The 20,292-nt window shown below is 44.3% G+C and overlaps 1 protein-coding gene across 1 annotated transcript in view; it reads right to left on the reverse strand.

Annotated features, from left to right (window-relative positions):
• The window catches only part of LOC129629744 (transmembrane protein 132B), a 224,465-nt gene that overhangs the window by 159,309 nt on the left and 44,864 nt on the right, over nt 1–20,292 (reverse strand). Inside the window, exon 2 of the mRNA XM_055549950.1 lies at nt 9,720–9,866. Coding sequence (XP_055405925.1) covers nt 9,720–9,866 — 147 coding nt within the window. The remainder of the gene's footprint in view (nt 1–9,719; nt 9,867–20,292) is intronic.

Raw genomic sequence — 20,292 nt, forward strand, 5'->3', positions numbered from 1 at the left:
TGGGTTGCCGTGCCCTCCTCCACGGGATCTTCCCAACCCAGGGACTGAACCCACGTCTCTTAAGTCTCCTGCATTGGCAGGCGGGTTCTTTACCACTAGTGCCATCTGGGAAGTCCCCTTACAATGTGAAGAGTGAACCCTAACGTATATTGTGGACCTTAGTTAATAAGAATGCATGTTTATCATGCTAAGTGAAGTGAGACAGAGAAAGAAAAATGCCATATGACATAGCATATATATGGCATCTAAAATATGCCAGGGATGAACTTATTCACAAAACAGAAACAGATTCACAGACATAGAAAACAGACCAACGGGGAAACGTGAGCAGAGAGGGATAAACTAGGAGTTTGAGATTAACACATACAAACTAATATCCATAAAATAGAAAAGCAATAAGGATTTACTGTATAGCAGGGTGAACTATATTCAATATCATGTAATAACCTATAATAGTAAACAATCTTAATGTATATACACATACACATATATGAATCACTTTGCTATGCATCTGACACTAATACAATATTGCAATTCAACTATACTTCAATTAAAAAAAAAAAAACAAACCCTCTATGGCTTAAGAGAAAGTGAAGTTGCTTAGTCAGGTCCGACTCTTTGTGACCCCATGGACTGTAGCCTACCAGGCTCCTCCGTCCATGGGATTTTCCAGGCAAGAGTACTGGAGTGGGTTGCCATATCCTTCTCCAGGAGATCTTTCCGACCAAGGGACCGAACTCGGGTATGGCTTAAGAGAACCAAGGTTTAATTACCACTCGTGCTACCTGTCTTTGACATGCCAGCAGGGGGCACTTCTGCTTGCTATCACTGACAAAGACTCTCCCTAACTAAACCTAGTCAGCATCTCTGAGCCTCCCTTCTCTGGACCATGGACTTATCCTTGCCCCACCCATGTAGCCTAGTTATAGCAAGAATCCTAAGTCAGTTTAGAAATATCCCACCCCATCCTTGATTCTGATCACCCTCCATCTCCAATCAAATTCCTCATGCCCACGCTAGACATTTGATCTCTCTGGTCTGCCCTCAGCAAGAACCTGGTTTGGTCAGTCTCGTAAGAATCCCTTATTCTCAATGTCTCCTAGCAGTTTGCCATCTACCGACCCCACGCCCACTGTTTCTTGGCTGTAAATCCCCAGCTGTCTTTACTGCGTTGGGAACAGAGCCCAATTCCACCCTGGGGTCTCTCTTCCCTTGCTGAAAAGGTTTCTGAATAAAGTCTTTCTCCAACCAGTCTCTTTCTTTAACCAGAAGAAAGTCGGTTCTGCTTCTCTCTGACACCTCTCAGAAGCCAGGCTGATGGGTGGGCTTTGACAAAGCCTTTTAAGTGTTCTGCTCACCCCTACACCATCCCTCCTCCCAGTGGGAGCACTTGACTTGAAAGAAAATGGTGACTAGATTCGACAACACAAAACCCAACAACATTGCTGCTAAAGTCATAACATAATAACTAAAATTAAAAAACTCAAGACAACAAGTGGGGAAAAACATGTGCAGTTAAACATGAGAAAAATTGTTAAATTTCACCAGAAACAGTCAATGCAAATTAAGCCTACAAGAAGACAGCCATATTTCAACTATCAAATTCTCTTTTTAAGGCAATGCCCAACATTGGCAAAAGAATTGAGAGCTGGGCGTACTTACATAGATCAGGCAGGAAAATTTCACAAAAGCTTCAAAAACTTGAAACACTGTTATGTCTTTTGAACCTACCCATTCACTTCTAGCTTTCTCTCCCAAAGACTTACCTATAGGAATATACAACTTCGTGTTTTAAAAAAATGAATGTTTAAAAGGGGGAAAAATAAAACAAAAATGGCCAGCAGCAATGCTTTAAAGAGGAAAGAAATGAAACTTGGTAAATGAATAGAATACACTTCTATAATATCAATAGAATACCATTCCGCTTTTAGATATTACATTAAAAATTACAGGTTCTGGGACTCCCCTAGTGGTCCAGTGGCTAACACTCCATGCTCCCAATGCAGGGGACCTGGGTTCAATCTCTGGCCAGGGAGCTAGATTCCACATGCTGCAACTAAGAGCTCACATGCCTCAACTAAAGGCCGAAAGTCTAGCATGCCACGACTAACAGTGCAGCCAAATGAATAAATAAAAATATTTTTTGAAAATTATAGTCCATTGAAAGGCCCTATTAATCTTGAAATTGTTAGGAAAAAATGTTTATAGATGCATATTTGTATTGGCTGGGGGGTGGGCGCGAGAACCCACCACTTTTAGCAGTTTTTCAAGTGAAAGTGAAAGTCGCTCAGTCATGTCCGACTCTTTGCGACCCCAGGGACTATACAGTCCATGGAATTCTTCGTGCCAGAATAGTGAAGTGGTAGCCTTTCCATCCTCCAGGGAATCTTCCCAACTCAGGGGTCAAACCCAGGTCTCCCACACTGCAGGCAGGTTCTTTACCAGCTGAAGGGAAGCTCAGGAATACTGGAGTGCATAGCACATCCCTTCTCCAGCAGATCTTCCCAACCCAGGAATCGAAAGGGGGTCTCCTGCGCTGCATGTGGATTCTTTACCAACCGAGCTACCAGGGGTTGATAATTATTTTTATGGTTAAATATCTAATGACATGAAAAGATGTTGCCATATATTTATTCTACAATATCACAGAAAACAACAGCTTTCAAAGGTAAAGAAATTCTAAAAGTGACAAAAGTCACATATTTTTGCACACTCATATACCCATAAACCCATAAGTATATACAAGTAGACTCATCAAAATATTAACAGTGGTTACCTGTGAATCACACACTGATTCAGAGATGACTTTTATCTTCTCTGTTTTAATAAGTAACCAAACATCTATTACTTTGAAGTAAGAAGCTTTCTATTACACTTAGGCTGAAACTGGCCAGCAGCATAAATGAACCGAGTTTCCCACTGGTTAGCAAAAGAGGTGAAATATTTTTAGAACATTTTTTTTTCCTTTTCTTATAGTCATCTGATCCCTTTTAGGGGGAGAGAAGGGGTTCTCCATTTCCTATAGGTGAATTCTGTTGTCACTTTCTAGAAAGAATTAAAAACAACATGATGCATTTCTATACATCAAATCTTGGTTTTGAACTATTTTGACAGCTGGTACTTAGAGGTCTCCAGGTGTGCAGTGACAAACACTACTATAAATCCAAGAATTTTGTATTCTAAGTTCCATTATTTTCCAATCCTAAAATTGTTTTAAAAAACAAGGTACCTCTATCTTTTGATGGTGCTTAAATTCATTAATATTTCATTTATTCCTGGAGCCCTGGCAACACATTAAAATCATCTGTGGAGAGACTTCCCTGATGATCAGTGGTTAAAAATCCACCTTGCAATGCAGGGGACGTGGGTTCAATCCCAAGTCCTGGAACTAAGATCCCACATGCAGTGGGGCAACTAAGCCCCCAAGCCACAGCTACTGAGCCCACACACCACAACTAGAGAATCCCTGTGCCACAACAAAAGATCCCACATGACCCAACTAAGACCCGATGCAGCCAAACAAATTAATAAATGTTTTTAAATAAAAAGAAAGAATCACCTGGGCAGGTTTTTCTCTTTTTGTTTTAATAGTAATGCCTGTGACCCAGTTAGGGCTAAGGTTTAAGGAACATGTGTTTTTAGAGACTCCAAGGCTATTCAGATACACATCCAGGACTGACATGTCTTGATTGATTCATTCACCAAGTAGTCGTTAAGCCCCCTGTATTTGTTTCCTAGGGCTGCTTCAACAAATTACCACAAATGTAAGGGCCTAAAGCAACGGAGAGGGCAGTGGCACCCCACTCCAGTACTCCTGCCTGGGAAGTCCCATGGACAGAGGAGCCTGGTGGGCCGCAGTCCATGGGGTCGCAAAGAGTCGGACACAACTGAGCGACTTCACTTTCACTTTTCACTTTCATGCACTGGAGAAGGAAATGGCAACCCACGCCGGTGTTCTTGCCTGGAGGATCCCAGGAACGGGGGAGCCTGGTGGGCTGCCGTCTATGGGGTCACACAGAGTGGGACATGACTGTAGCAACTTAGCAGCAGCAGCAGCAAAGCAACGGAACTATCACAGTTCTGTAAGATAGAACTCCAAAACCAAGCTGTCATCAGGGTCTCTGGGGGAGGACCCATGCATTGCTTTCTCCAGCCCCTGGTGGCCCCAGGCTTCCTTTACTTGAGGCCGCATCCCTCTCACGTCTGCCTCCATCTTCACATGGGCTTTTCCTCTGTGTGTCGATCTTAGAAGGACACATCATTGGATTGAAGGCCTGCCCAGATACTCCAAGATGATGACCTCATCTCAAGATTCCTTAATTACCTCTGTAAAGACCCTTTTTCCAAATAAGGTCAAGTTCACAAGTTCCGGGCATTCAGATGTAGAAACATCTATTGAGGGACCACCCTTCAATGCACTATGGTGTATATTTCCACATTGTAGATGGCTTGCTAGTGCTGTGGGTGCTGCTTTCTACTGAGTTTTCAGTCCATTTGGGACAAGAGAGCTGAAGGAGTGTGCACAGCATGGGTACGTCCCCAGGCCTTATGACGCACGCAGTGTCGTGGACAAGAGTGGGGACCCAAAGTGCGAACTGCATTGGCTACTCACTGGTTCTGAGACCTAGGGAAATCGTTTAAACTATATCTCAATTTAATAGTTTTTAGCCTCCCAAGGCTCTAATAGTTCTGATTTTTAAACATGTGTGTTTCCTCAAAGACTTACAGTGGTGCTGGGCACCTAATGAGAATGACATAGTTTTCAAGAACTTTTTCAAATGAATAAAGAACAGACAACAAAACTACACAAAATTATCCTCAGAGACACTTAAAATGTTCCATGTGTTCTATTGTTTATGTTTCAGTAAAATATTTTACGGAAGCAAAGTAACCAACTTGAACTAAATCTGGTGGGAAAATCTACTCAGAAACAGAGACAACTATGACCATCACTGTACTCTTTCTCCCTCCTCCCCCTCCCCTTCTTCCTCCTCCTCTTCATTCTTCCTCTTCCTCTCCTTCCTGTTCCCCCCTCCCCTCCTTCTCTCTTTCTCCTCCTCCTCCTCCTTCTTCTCCAACTTGAATAACAGACTGCAAGGAGATCCAACCAGTCCATTCTGAAGGAGATCAGCCCTGGGATTTCTTTGGAAGGAATGATGCTAAAGCTGAAACTCCAGTACTTTGGCCACCTCATGCGAAGAGTTGACTCATTGGAAAAGACTCTGATGCTGGGAAGGATTGGGGGCAGGAGGAGAAGGGGACGACAGAGGATGAGATGGCTGGATGGCATCACTGACTTGATGGACATGAGTCTGAGTGAACTCTGGGAGTTGGTGATGGACAGGGAGGCCTGGCGTGCTGCGATTCATGGGGTCGCAAAGAGTCGGACACGACTGAGCGACTGAACTGAACTGAACTGAACTGAAGCACAACAAAAGATTTAGCCTGGTTCATGTTCCATGGAGCCATAAAATGACACATGACATTTATGTGATTAGAGATGACTTTTCCTCTTACTGCTGTTTGTTCCTTAAGGTTTCCACTGTTCAGTTTCACAACAAGCAATGAAAGCAATGAGTTAGTTGAGTTAGTAAAAAGGATAATCCTTTCTTCTGCTCAACTGGTTATAATCATTTCTGGATTAGAGCAGGTCAAGAAAAACTCCTGAAATATTGGATCCAGATGTTCAAACATGGTAACACTTCATGGTAAACATTTACCTTTGAGGTGGATTTCTCTTTCAACTGGGTTATAGTCATGTGAGGTGTGTCTATTTCTTTCAAGAAATCTATTCTAGGGTTTGGCTTTTCTTTCCTACGGAGACTCCTGTTTCCATGGTGCACTCCCAAGAACTTGTCTCTGTCCCAACTTTCAGAGGAGATGAGTTCTGCAACGTGGTTTCTGACCATACAAAAAGTGGCAGCCTATTTTCTCCAATGTTTGGGTCCCCACAGTCTGATGGAAACCATTGAAGGAACAATCTCACCTCAACCTAGCTGGTTGCACATTGTCTCCATTTGAGTCCACTTCATCCAGCTTTCCTTTCCCTTGGGTTTGCTTCATCTGTTCTGAACACTTTCAAATGTGCTTATTTTTCTAACCTCTTTTCTCCTCTTTGGGCAATGCAACTGTTTACCTTGTGGTTTTCATCTTTATTACTCACATTTCCTCACAATGAGTGTTCATTAAAATATTTTAAATGAAGACCCTTACTGCCTTCCTCATCAAGCCCATCGAATCTTCCCATATGACACATTTTTAATTCTTATCACAGAACTTCAGGCAGTGTGTGCATTATATTCTGTTAAAAACCCTATTCCGCCCAAGGTTGTCACAATTCAGAGATTGCAGCTTTCAGTGGGATGTTTCATTTGGGGATATATTCATAGACTCACTTTGCCAGCCCGGCAAACACGGTCCATGAGCGTGTATTTCACACCTCATTTGATCTCACAATTCAACAAAAAAAAAAAAAGCATAAAAAGAAGCAATTATTTATTTAGATTATGGAATGGATTCTAGAAGGATATTAAATAAGCATAAATTGTCATGCCAAAGCAACAGTCCTTGTCCTTCTAACATCCCCGGGGAGGTCAAAAACAGAAAGTGAAGAAAGAGAAGATGAGGATGCCAGAATGCCTGATAATTATGTAACTCTGGTTATGTAAGGGTTTTTTTTCTCTTGTAACTTTATAAATCTCTTCTAAAGAGAACGCAGAATTGATTCTCTCAAAACCAAAAGTGATAACCACAGCCTGTGCTTGTCCTTCAACTTAAAACATCAGCTCTTGATCAGTCCAATGTTTCAACCAAATCAATTCCATGTGCATAAACCGTGGAGAAGGCCATTTGAGACCCACACAGTAATTTCTGAGGGTGCACGTCCAGGCAGCCCACTGGGGCTGCTCCAGCACAGCAGGAGGGTCCACTTCTTGTTTCTACCCTCCTGTTTCACCCCAAGAACCCTCTCTCATACTCGAAGTCCAAGTTGTTTGGGTGGGCCCAGCCATCCCCTACTTTTACAGCTGGCTGCAGAGATTGGTTCAGGGTGAGTATGAGATCCACGTTACTCCAAGCAGAGCCAGTGATGAGCAGCCCCAAGACTTGCTGGACACCATGGGACAGAGCATGTTCTCCCTGAAGAGACCAAGCCAGCAGGATGGATGTTGGGAGCTGCTGATGGTCAACTTGCCACCAGGAGGGAGAGCCTGCTGGAGATGATAGCAACCCAGAGGAAAGACAGGAGACAGGTTGTTAGGGATACTGCATCCAGACACTCTTGGTTCCGGTCCCTGCCTTGAACTTTTCCAGGTGTTCCTAGGAGCCCTTTTTGCTTGGACTTCATTCGTGCAGTAGCTAAGGGCATCAGTCAAAGTCCACTTGATAAACACCTCAAAAATAAACAGGAAGCCATCCAGTGGAGTCAAAGCAGAACTCAAACCACAATCCTTGACAGGTCCCACTTTTAAAGAGTGTGCCAAACACTGCTAGTTGACCACGCTTCTTCCCTGATAGCAAAGACCTTCTCCCAGTACAAAGCCTGAAAATAACAGCAAATATTCACTTTCCCAGACTGTGCTAATTCTTGAGCAAAGGCATGGAACCCACTGCTTACTGATGATATCTAAAAGGAAGACTTGAAGGGAAAGTCGTCTTTCCAGTTGGAAAGGTCTTCTCTCCCGGCAAAAAAAAGGTACCTGAGGAGAAGCCCCCCTCCCTTCCAGTCTTTGTATACAACTGGATAAGTCTGTGATGTCTGGAACTGCTGCAGCCATCTTGCAGCCACGAGAAAACCAGCTGGAGGATGACAGCCAACAAACTGGGCACGATAGAGTGGAAAGGCAGAGCACACACCCGGGGGCACAACTGTGCTGCCAGAGTAACCAACCACGGAAACACCCACCTCCAAATTTCTCATCACATGAGATCACAAAATCCTACCGTAGCAGCCATTTTAGGTGGCAATTCTAGCACTTGCACCTGAGCCCAAATATGTAAATCCTAAGCTCTCTTCATGTATCAACGCCGGATTCGGGGGCGTTCAGATAGCAAGTAGAGATTTCCAGGGAAATCACGGGTCAATTGAGGTCTCAGACTGAAGTTCTGTCAAGGGATATAAAGGACAATATCCAGAATGTTGATTTGGGAGTGAGAGGCACCCAGATCCCCTGATCAATACCCCTAATAGAAGGCTTTTTGGTCACTCAACCTGAGTTTCTCTTTCCTTTTGAAAGAAATCTTCAAAAGCAGTCAGAACAGAGTTCTAGCAGAGGTTGGCTGAGGTCGCCCAAGATGAGACAGCACTCAGCCTAGAGATCCATTGGAAAAGGCAAATTCCACCCGATCTCTCCATTTCTCATGCTCCCACCACTAACCCCCTCATTTATTCACCAAGTGCTCCTTCAGTGCCCAATATCATGGACCTCATAGCATTTAAAAACAAGAAAAGAGAGACTTCTCTGGCACTCCTGTGGTTAAGACTCTGCACTTCCACTGCAGGGTATGTGGGTTCAATCCCTGGTTAGGGAATTAAGATCCCACATGCCCCACGGTATAGCCAAAAAACAAAACAAAACAAAAAAACAAGAACATAAAGAAAAGAGAACAGGTTATGACGATAGAAGGTGGTAAGTAAGAGATCAGAAAGGGGCTCTATGCCAACCTGAGAAGTTGGGTCTCATCCTGGCTGAAGGGGGAGCTATTAATGGCTCCCACGGTAGGAAGACTTCCCTGGTGGGCCAGTGGTTAAGAATCCACCTTGCAATGCAGGGGACTCAGGTTCAATACCTGGTCAGAGAACTAAGATCCCACATGCTGCAGGGCAACTAAGTCTGCACATCGCAAGTACTGAGTCTGTGCACCACAGTTAGAGAGAAGCCCTCAGGCTGCAGCTAAGCCAAAATAATCCAGCCAAAAATAGAAAAATATTAAAAAAAAAAACAAAACGGGAGTATGGCATAGCCAGCATTGCTCAGTCAAAAGGGAAGAGAAGACAGGCAAAGAGATCATAGAAAAGGCTATTGCAACAGGCCTGAGCTCATTCTGCCTGTTGGGAGCCCGGATGCAACATTATTAGCAATGACCTCCCTCTGCCTCCCAGGTGAGCTCCTCCCTCTGCCTCCCAGGTGAGCTCAGCACCATAAAACCCAAGGGTGGTATCCGAGCTGGAGAAGATCCACCAACGATGTGAAGTTGACCTAACTTCACATTCTGAGCCCATATGCCAATACCCAGGTGTGATATCTGCAAAACAACCACCTTTAAGCACTAAGAGACAATTACTAGACAGCTTAGAGCCACCCTACATTCGCTCATTAAAAAAGTACTTTTCCCCCTTGCCTCTTAAATCATTTCTATTTTACCCATTTCATTCTTCAGTTCTTCGCTGCCAACAGTAACAATAATAAAATTTAAAAATAATGGTTATCAAACCCTGCACCATGACAAATGTGAGTGCAGGTAATGTTTGAGATTGCCAACCTAATCAGGTCATTGATGTAGAAAGAGCATAAAGGATAAAGCCTTCAGCCAGCATCACATCCCATAATGGAGCCATTCAGAAGCTGCAGGACGGAGCTGCGCTGATGAGCTCAAAAGAACACATCGCCCATTAAATGCAGAGGCATTGCTTTATTTATACACACATTATTTTGCTATCAGCGTCTGCAGCCATCCCCACCAAACGGCTGCCGAGGTACCTTGAGGATCCCAGTGCTTACCTGCTCTGTGTGTCCGGGTGATGGCCCACGCATGTGAGGGTGGCTGTGGTCTGAACGCTGTCGTTATCTATTTCTTCCTGGACTGCCCACTGGTCCTCGCTGCTGACTCTCACTGCAGTTATTTTCACACCGGCTGCTGCCTTAATTCTGTCAGGTAGAAAAATATATATATATATGACCATCTTAATTCAAAACAGAGAGTAAAAACAGGGAGCTAGAACCGATCTCCCCTTTCCTCTGGGAGATGCAAGAAAGAGTGCCAGTAAATGGCTTTCCTTCAAAAACTAAGTGTCTTGTTATCTTTACAAGTGCCCCGAAGAAGGAGCTCCAGCGTTCTGCCACGTGTGTTAATTTTCTGTTTGATCGGTGTGTTAGGAACCAGATCACTTTCTTCTCTGGGGGCCCTGCAGGATGGAAACAAAACAGACGTGTGTGCCAGGCATGGATAGGATCTGGGGGCCGGTTCTTCCCTGGGGGTGGATGAGGAAGGGTTCTCATGAAGGAGAAGGGTCTGAGAGGCTGCAGGGGCTGTGCCAGCTGCAGAGGCTCTGTGGGAAAGAATGCCAGAGTCTCACTGGGCATTTCTCACCCACCACTGTCAAGGGCACCTCCTCATGTGCTCCAGGACTTTCTGCAGACCCTACAGCCCAGCACGTTCACTCGTAGGCATATGAGCAACAGAAATGCAGGCGTTTGTTTCCCCAAAAGACCTGCACGAAGAAGTTCACGGCAGCGCTGTCATATGAAACCCAGTAGGGGAATGGCCTGCGTTGTCCATCAAAAGCAGAACTAATAAAATCTACAGTCACCCAATGGAATAAGACAGAAATACCAAGAATAAACAGTGTAGTACCACACAAAACTGGATGCTGAGTTAGTTTCAGATGTACAGCAAAGTGAATCAGTTATACATATATCCCCCCTTTTATTAGATTATTTTCCAATATATGTCATTACAGAGTACTGAGTACAGTTCCCTGTGCCATACTGTAGTCCTTATTAGTTATCTATTTTATATACAGTAGTGAGTATGTGCTAGGGTTTCTTAGGTGGCGCTAGTGGTAAAGAACCTGCCTGCCAATGCAGGGGACGTAAGAGACACGGGTTTGATCCCTGGGTCAGGAAAACTCACTCCAGTATTCTGGCCTGGAGAATCCCATGGGCAGAGGGGTCTGGAGGACTACAGTTCATAGGGTCGCAAGGAGTCAGACACAACTGAAGTGACTTAGCACACATGTGTATGTCTTCCAATTTACCTCCCCGACCTTTTACTCCCTTGTAACCATAAGTTTATTTTTGACATCTGTATTTCTGTTTTGTAGATACATCCATTTGTAGCCTTTTTTTTAGATTCCACAAACCAACTATACCCCAATCAAAAGTAAAAATAAAATAGTGGAGAGAACAATTTAGGAATAAATCTGTGCATACTAACTGACATCTCCAAACAGATATCAATTTAATATTTATTAAAACAAATTTAAATCAATTTTTTAAAAACTACATGGATGAACCTCTTATATTTGGAGGTTGAGTGGCAGATGCCAGGTGTCAAAAAGCACACACTGTATAATCCCATTTATAGAAATTTTGAAACAGTTAAACTCATCTGTGAGGCTGAAGTTAGCATCTGTTACCCTTTGGAGCAAACAGCTGGACGGGCTCCCCGGGGGGCTTCTGGAGCACCTACAATGTTTGTCTCTTCTTTGGGTGCTGATTGCAATACAGGTTGTAAGAATGCACCCAGCTGTGCTCACGCATATGTAGTTTTCTGTTTGTTCCATGTGGACTCTTACGTACACTCATAATCATTCATTTGGTAAAGAATCTGCCTGCAATGCAGAAGACCCGGGTTCAATCCCTGGGTCAGCAAGATCCCCTGGAGAAGAGAATGACAACCCCACTCCAGTATTCCTGCCTGGAGAATTCCATGGACAGAGGAGCCTGGAGAGCTACAGTTCATGGGGTCGCAAAGAGTTGGACACAACTGAGTGACTAACACTTTCACTTTCAATCATTCAGTGTGAAGTTCCAAACAAAGCAAGCAGACTTCATGTTGGTAACAGGAATGCAAGTCAAGGCTATGGAGAACTTTCACCCTTGGACGTGACTTCTCCACTGTCCAAGCTCAATGGGAGTTCCCAAGATGAGTTAGACCGTTGCCACCCTGGACACACCTAGGCGCTTTTCCCCCAATCCTCCACCACCCCTCGAGGTGTCCAGGACACAGTGTAACCTGAGACTTTGACCTTGTCTATGATGGGGAAGAGCCTCAGAGTCCAGATGAGCATTCCTCCCTGTTGGTCCAATGACAGGTGACAATCCAGCAGCTATGGACAAGCAAGAAAGACACCTGGACTGCAGGCCAGACTCCACCCAGCAGAGACAAGAGAGGGCAGAGACCCATAGCCTCCCCATCTCATTCTTCTAGGTCTCTCCAACCCACAGCATCTGCCACCTTGTAGGGCAGAAGAAAACTTGCCTGGTGAGCACATCTAAGTGTTTGTGTCTTATATTTAAGCCATCCACTTTAATGGTTTGGTTGTCCACACAGTGGATGTGTAGTAAAGATGAACTTTGCCCAAAGATGAGTCTTTACCCTCAACTCTTAGGAGGTGACCTCTAAGCCCTTGTGGTGTTCTACCTGATTAGAGTATCTTTGTTTACCTGGGAGCCCTGGGTCATATGGTATCAACTTGAACCTCTGGAGGGATTAGAGACTAAGGTCAACCAACTAGGCATTCAACCATGTCTGCATGACCAAGCTCTGCACATCAAAGCCTCAGTGAGTGTCTCTAGTTGTGGTTGTGGGTAAGTCAAATCTCTCTGTCTGCTTGGGAAGGCATGCAATGAGAACTCTGAGATCATCAATGCCATGAAACAATTTTCTACCACAGATTATCCACCTAGTCCTCTAATATTGAGGAGACTGTCTTGAGATCCAGTTGCTATATATGAAGCACCAGGAAATACAAAGATGGACAAAGCTTAGTCCAGACCAGTGAGTATTCAATGGTTTGGGTACAGACCAGGGAACGGCTCATCTACCACCTGACCCATCATACTGTAGAAAAAGACTTACTAACAAATGCCAAAATATCTTAGGCACCTTCCATATGCCGAGCTGTCTGATACCTTTCATCATTCATGCGTGTAATTCCTATACCACGTGTGAGGGTAGGACTTACTCTCCCATTCAAGGGAACTTGAGCTGTCACAAGACAGGCAAATTTATGTGGGTGTGGGCAGCAAAGAGGAATGTCATATTCTGCCTTAGCCCTAGAAGATAAAGAAGATTAATGTTTGGACAACAAAAGATGCATTCATTCTGGTTACTGGAAACTCACCAGCCAAAATATTTAGAAAAGCACACTTACTAATGTTAGAGTTAACCAAACAACTCACAACAAGGAAAGTGCTCACGAGGAAACTGAACCAATGATCATTCAAAAGCATGAATGGCTGCAACTTTGAAGTCAAAATGATCTGTGGACAATACTGTCCTCCTGTTTAAACTGTCCTCCTCTCCAAATACCAATGGAGGCACAATACTAGGAGCTGCATGCACCCTGACACTGCTCAGAAATTTTGTTGAATTGTAATAACTAGGATTTCCTGAGGCCACACCCATGGGTCAGACCCTTTTCCAGGAGCTTTACCTAAACTGTCTTGTGCTTCACCTGTCTGAACGTTTCATCTCCTAGGAGCACTCTGAATGGAGATTGTTACTTCAGGTTCACAAATGAAAATCTGTGACACCGAAAGACTACAGAAAAGGATTGACATCGAAAGCCGATTCCACCATGGAAGCAGGATCCAGTCTGCCCCTCTGGCAGCTATACCTGAGACACAAGAGCCAGTGTTCACTCCAGGCAATCCAGGTTGGGTCCTAGCCCCGCTGTTCACTTTGTCTGCCATGCTGAGGCTCCTCCTCTCTCAAGAGAGGAAAAAGTAAGGATAGGTGTTGTGGGTTGAATAGGGTCCCTCAAACATTCAGGTCCACCCAGAACCTCAAAATGTGACCTGATCTGAAAATAGCATCTTCACTGATATAATTAGTTAAAGGATCTCAAGAAGACACCCTCCTGGATTTAAGATGGGCCTGAACCAATGAGTGGTGTCTTTATAAGAGAACAAAAAGGAGAAGACAGAGATACAGGAAAGAAGGCAATCTGAAGACAAGGGGAGAGATTGGAGTGATCTGTCCACAAGCCAACAAAACCAAGAATGGTGGGCAACCCACCAGAAGCCAGGAGAGAGGCAGGGAATGGATTCTCCTTAAGAGCCTCCAGAGGGAACCAACACTCCTGACACCTTGATTGCGGGCCTCCAGCCTCCTAAGCTGTGAGATAGCATACATGTGTTGTTTCAAGCCCCCCAGCTTGTTGGGGCAGCCCTAGGAAATGAATACAGTGACCATGTCATAACACTGATACACAGGCAGAGAGATAATACAATATAAAGTGCTGGCATAGAGGAAGTGCTACATACATGGATATATTACGTTATATTACTTTCTGTGAGTAAAGGAGGAAATTAAGAAACTCAGTTGCCTGGGTAAACAGACACTGACACATTAATAAAACAAACTTACAAAATAAAGAGCAGTATATTCTTTTTAATTTTTTTATTTTATATTGGAATATAGTTGGTTAACAGTGCTGTGTTAATTTCAGGCATACAGCAAAGAGATTCACTTATACATATACATGTATGTATGCCTTTTCCAATTATTTTCCAATTTAGGTTGTTACATAATATGGAGCAGAGCTCCCTGTGCTATACAGTAGGTCCTTGCTGGATATCCATTTTAAAGACAGCAATGTGTATATGTTAATCCCAAACTCCCTAATTTTCCTTTCCCCTGACTCTTCCCCAAGAGAAATATATTCTAATTATCTTTGCTTTGGATGGTTGTGAAATACCAGGCATTGCTGCCTGCCTAGGAAAGCTGGATGCTCCCAGAGACGAAGGTCAGGGAGACGATGGAGTTAGTGATGATGGCAACAAACCAGTTTTAAGAGTTTGGATAAATCACTGAACATCTGTGAGGTGGTTTTCTCATCTACAAAATGTGTATGATAAGAATATCTACCTATAATGTTGTTATTATGAAGGTTAAGTGAATCACTGAATATAAAGTGCTCAGAAAAACACCTGGGACAAAGAAACTGATCAGTGTTACCATTAGGATTTTTCTTACCATGGACTATTGCATACTCTCCAGAGATCATACACTTAGGCATCAGGTCCCCTCCCTATGAGATGTCTTTTGCTAAGTCTGCTAAGTCACTTCAGTCGTGTCCAACTCTATGTGACCCCATAGACGGAGCCCACCAGGCTCCCCCGTCCCTGGGATTCTCCAGGGAAGAACACTGGAGTGGCTTGCCATTTCCTTCTCCAGAGATGTCTTTTGAAACTGCTCTAAGTCTTCATGCAGGATCCCAACCACCCCCTCTCCAAATATGATTTCTCTCATCTTACTCTTTTTCCTTGGCAGGAAATTCCTCTCATATCCCAAGATGGGGCAAACCCTCCATTTGCCACAGAAAATTCTTATATAAATATATAAAGGTTACTGTAGAGAACATTCAACCTTTGATACTTTGGGTTCCAAGGACATCAGTGTACACCTGACAAATTCTCTGAAATTTTCTGTGATTGTAGTTGACCAAAGAAATAATCCACTTCTGGTTCATATCTACTTAAATGTCTAGAAGTAGGGCCAGCTTTAGAAGTGACTCATCACAAAGGTTTAAATGATGCCTCCCAGTTCCCTAGGCACTTGACTCTGTTCAGCTCTCACATATGTGGGTTTTGTGCAGTGACAGGCTCTCCTCTAGTGGCCACAATGTGGCTGCAACAGCTCCAGATCTCACATCCTCATCAACCAAGGAAAAGTAAGACTCTCTCAAGATTTTGTTCTTGACTCCAGAACAAAATCCTGGAGCCAGGTTTTCATTGGTTGAACTTGACTGAGGATTCAACCTTGGACCTATAACTGAGGCCGAGGTGGGTGAAAGCACAATGCTCAATGGTGTGGCCCATCAGTGACCATCCTGCACTAGGTAAAATTAACCCCATCTGAACCACAGGGGAGGGGTTAGCAGGGAGTGGCTGCCAAAAGGAAATTCGAGTTATAACAGAAAAAAATGGATGGCAGGAATCAAAAACACAAGCCTGAAGCTAAATTATTGAGGTTCTGCCTCTCTCCTACATGGAAGTTATAAAATTGTCCCTCAATCCTAGTTCTCAGTCCAAACCTTTCCCAATTTTAGATCCTATTTGTTACAACAATCTAAGCCCAGAAAAATCCATGCCTTGAATATTCATTAAGTTTGTTTTAGAGAAATATTTTTAGGCTTAGTGATATTCTTAACTCTTGTTATTTAAAAACTACAATAATCTAAGCCTTGTGACAACGATTAATGGTCTCAGCACTGTAATGAGTTTGAGGGATTTGGGGGCTGATCAAGGGAAAGATACGACCACAAGGTGGCAGTGGCGCGCAAAAGCCTTACCTGGGCGAAGATTCGATAGGTTTGCGTGTTACTGTAGGAGTCCCTCACGGCCTACTGCTCCGGCTACCGCTAAGTCGCTTCAGTCGTGTCCGACTCTGTGCGACCCCATAGACGGCAGCCCACCAGGCTCCCCTGTCCCTGGGATTCTCCAGGCAAGAACGCTGGAGTGGGTTGCCATTTCCTTCTCCCTCACAGCCTAAGATTCTCCAGACTATATGGGGGCCACTAGCCAGAAGGGAAGGAGGGCAGGGAGCCCCAGGAAGAGGAGAATCAGAGAGGGAACTTCCATGTCACCGAGCGGAATGGTGGGAAACCTCCAGGTCAAACAGCTCCAAAGCACCACTGCAGCTTGGAGTCTTAAGGTCTATCGCTAACAGACCTTGGGAACAGTTCTGCAGGGCATGCAAAGCAAGCGAGCTCCAAATGTCTACTATAACATGCTTATTTCCAGTATATTTAAAACAATTAGATGTGTAAAAAATTGAGTCTGACTCTTAAGCTAACAGGTCTTAGTCTACTGTGAAGAAATAAACAATACAAGGACCAACCTACAGGGATCACCTCTGGTTCATTTATACAATTATTTCCTGACATTCACCAAAAGAAACTTATAATTATATTTCCATAGGGTCTTCATCATATAACTATTTGTTATCTGTGTTCTCCAAGTTACGTGATTACATAGACAAAAATAACACGGCAAGCTAAGAAACTGTTAGATGAACAGAGCCTTCAGGAAACCAATCCCCACTCTCACTTGGCGTTTGGATGGCAGTGGCACCAACTCAGCATCTTCTGTCCTTTGGGGAGTGGGGTCGGACCCTGCTGATTGTCAGCTATAAATACAACGCCAGTGCAATGCAGATCTATTGCAAAGTGCAAATGCCAACCTTGGAATATGGAGGATTGACAAATGCCAACCAAGCTACTGAGAAAAAGGATCCAGCAAAGGATCCACCCCCTTTCAAGAGATACTTACTGATGGTTCACAAGTGAAGAAGGGGAAATCAACGGGAAAAGAGATAAGTGCTTCAAAAGAGACCAGCTTGCCTAGCAAAGCAGAGTGAAGCTCTTGGGGAAACTGGGGAAGCCTTGAAATACTTCCGCTAAGCTGGCCCTTTTTGAGATCCTACTGACAACATCAAGTGTGAAATGAAAAATGCAACACCGTGCAGTTCTATAAAATTGAAGGGAAATAACAACAAAACACTGTCAAGAGGCAATGAATGCCTTCTTCATTCTGAGCAGCACCGAAAGGGAATTACTGGATTTTGTTTACTTGTTTATCTTTATTTCATTTCTCAAAGAAGAAGAAAAATCCCAATCAGGTTTCCTTTTTCTCATGACTTTCTATATGATTTTATGTTCCCATTTTCAGTGGATTAGTTTCCATTGGCCAGATATTTTCGAATTAAAGAAAAACCTTCCATAACACACTTGTAGTTTTAAATGTCAATGCTCTGAAAAGTGCATATTTTACATATGTGAAATATACTAACATTCTCTATTGGCGGGGAACTGGCTTCCTCATAGCTCCTAAAACAGCACATGACTTCCTGCCTTTAAACCTTTGCTCATGTTGTTCCCCTCGCCTGAAAAGATCTCCCTTGACACCCACAGGACTCACTCCCTCATCTCCTTCAGGTTCCGGCAAATATCTCTTTGAGCCTTTCCCAATCCACCCAATCTAAAATAAAGCCCTATCTACTACCCACAGACTTTGCTTCTGTTGTTTATTCTGTCTCTCCCGCTGGATGGAAGCACCAGGAGACTGGGTAGAATTTTTTTTTTTTTAATATTGTGTTTCCTGCTTTATCCATTGTTCTGAGAGCCACACCAGGGAAATTGGAAGTGCTTAATAACTGTTGGTAGAATGAAAGGTCTCTATCTAACCATCTATCTCTGGGTGCTCCATAAATATCAGACCTTCAGGGCTGAAAATGCCCAGTAAGAGATAAAAACTATCAACAGCAGGGGGCAGAGTGCAGGCATGAGAATTCTGGACCAGAGGTTCTTAGACTTTCAGGCCATCAGAATCGCCGAGTTACAGCTATCCGGACCCCACCTCCAAAGACCAACTCACTAGGTCTAGGCCGGAACCCAGCACTGCTAGGTTTTTAAACAGGCTGCCATTCTGATGCAGGTGGTCCCCAGAACAATCCTTGGATAACAGTGCTTGGGACATACTTCAGACAATCACATTCTGTCAAGGAGAGTAATGCCAAGGAACATCTGGTGTTCATCTCGCTTTCTGAGATAAGCCCAGCCCTGGGCGCTGGAGCACTTTCAGGATGAGCTTCGGCAAAACTGTAAAGATACTTTTAATTTGGATTCTCCCAGCAAACCACTTTCTCTGTGATAAATTAACCACAGAGAGAGGCATGAATCTCCCACTAGGCACCTGAAGACTGGCAAAGGCAGGCTCTGCTGAGAGCTTGTTGCAGACCATGATTTAAACCTGGGAGAGATTACAGGACAGGAGAAAGAGTCAATGCAAGGAGCCTGCCATGCCCATGACTACAGAGCAGGTGGGGCTCCCTCCTGTCCAGGTGGCTGAACCTGGACCCTAAGGATAGATACTTTTGGTCTCAGTCCTAAAGAGAGCAGGAGTCAACTTGAAGGACAAACAAACAACCCGTGCTGGAAACCCTTCAGAGCAGAGTCCTCGAAGGCATGGATTTCAGCTCTAAGGATAGGCACGCACAAAGTGGGGTTTTAATTCCAGTGAGAACTTCCCCAAAGCAACACGTGCTGATTTCTGAGGAGCTATCTCCCGTCTCTTATCTCACTGTTTAACCTTTCACCTAAGAACGCTAAAAATTCATCAAACTATACATATAGCTTTTGACAAATTGGAAATTTGATGAATTGCTCCCTTCTTTTGCACTTCCTATGGCAGTAAGATAAGTATATCCAAAACTCTGCCTTGGCCCCCAGACACCCAAAACCAGCAAAAAATGACTGCCTCCAGCCTAGGGCATGTCTTCCTTAGCCACTTACTTGTTTACTTCTGGTCCATACCAGGTGCAGCAGACAATGGGGTGGTCCACTATGAACCCGGACTCCAGGGGATCACGTCTTTTAGAATCCTTTCCCCTTGAGTGTGGGGAGGACCTGTGCTTCCTACTAATCAGAATAGTATGATAGACGTGATGAAATGTCATTCCGTGGTTCCAATACATTTTATAGGACTCCATCCTATTAGTGGACTCACTCTGCAGAATCTCTCTCCCAGGTGTCTTTGAAGGAATAAGCAGCCATGTTGGGACACCCACGTGGCAAGGAGCTTGGGTAGTCTCTAGCAACTGAGGCCCAAGAGTCAGTAAATATCCAGGGCCCAAAGTCCTACATCAGCAAGGAAATAAACTCTGCCAACACACCAGTGAGTATGGAAGAAGAGTCTTCCCCAGCTGAACCTCAGATGAGAATGCTCGCGTTTAACGCTGGGATCCCCAACTCCCAGGCCACAGGCCAGTATCAGGCCATTAGGCAGTTTTGTTCTATGGGAGCGTAGGATTAATTAGGAACTGGGCCACACAGCAGGAGGTGAGTGGCAGACAGCTAGCTATCCAGGGACTCTCATCTGTATTTATAGCCACTTCCCACTGCTCTCATTACCACCTGAGCTCCACCTCCTGCCAGATCAGCAGTGGCATTAGATTCTGGTTGTTGTTTAGTCACTCAGTCATGTCCAACTCTTTTGCAACCTCATGGACTGTAGCCAACCAGGCTTCTTTGTCTACAGGATTTCCCAGGCAAGAATACTGGAGTGGGTAGCCATTTCCTCCTCCAGGGGATCTTCCAGACCCAGGGATCAAAGCTGCATCTCTTGCATTGCAGGCAGATTCTTTACTGTCATTCAGTTCAGTTCAGTTCAGTCGCTCAGTCGTGTCCAACTCTTTGCGACCCCATGAATCGCAGCACGCCAGGCTTCCCTGTCCATCCCCAACTCCCGGAGTTCACTCAGATTCACGTCCATTGAGTCAGTGATGCCATCCAGCCATCTCATCCTCTGTCGTCCCCTGCTCCTCCTGCCCCCAATCCCTCTCGGC

The sequence above is a fragment of the Bubalus kerabau genome, chromosome 16 (assembly GCF_029407905.1).
Source record: "Bubalus kerabau isolate K-KA32 ecotype Philippines breed swamp buffalo chromosome 16, PCC_UOA_SB_1v2, whole genome shotgun sequence".
Classification (NCBI taxonomy): Eukaryota; Metazoa; Chordata; class Mammalia; order Artiodactyla; family Bovidae; genus Bubalus; species Bubalus kerabau.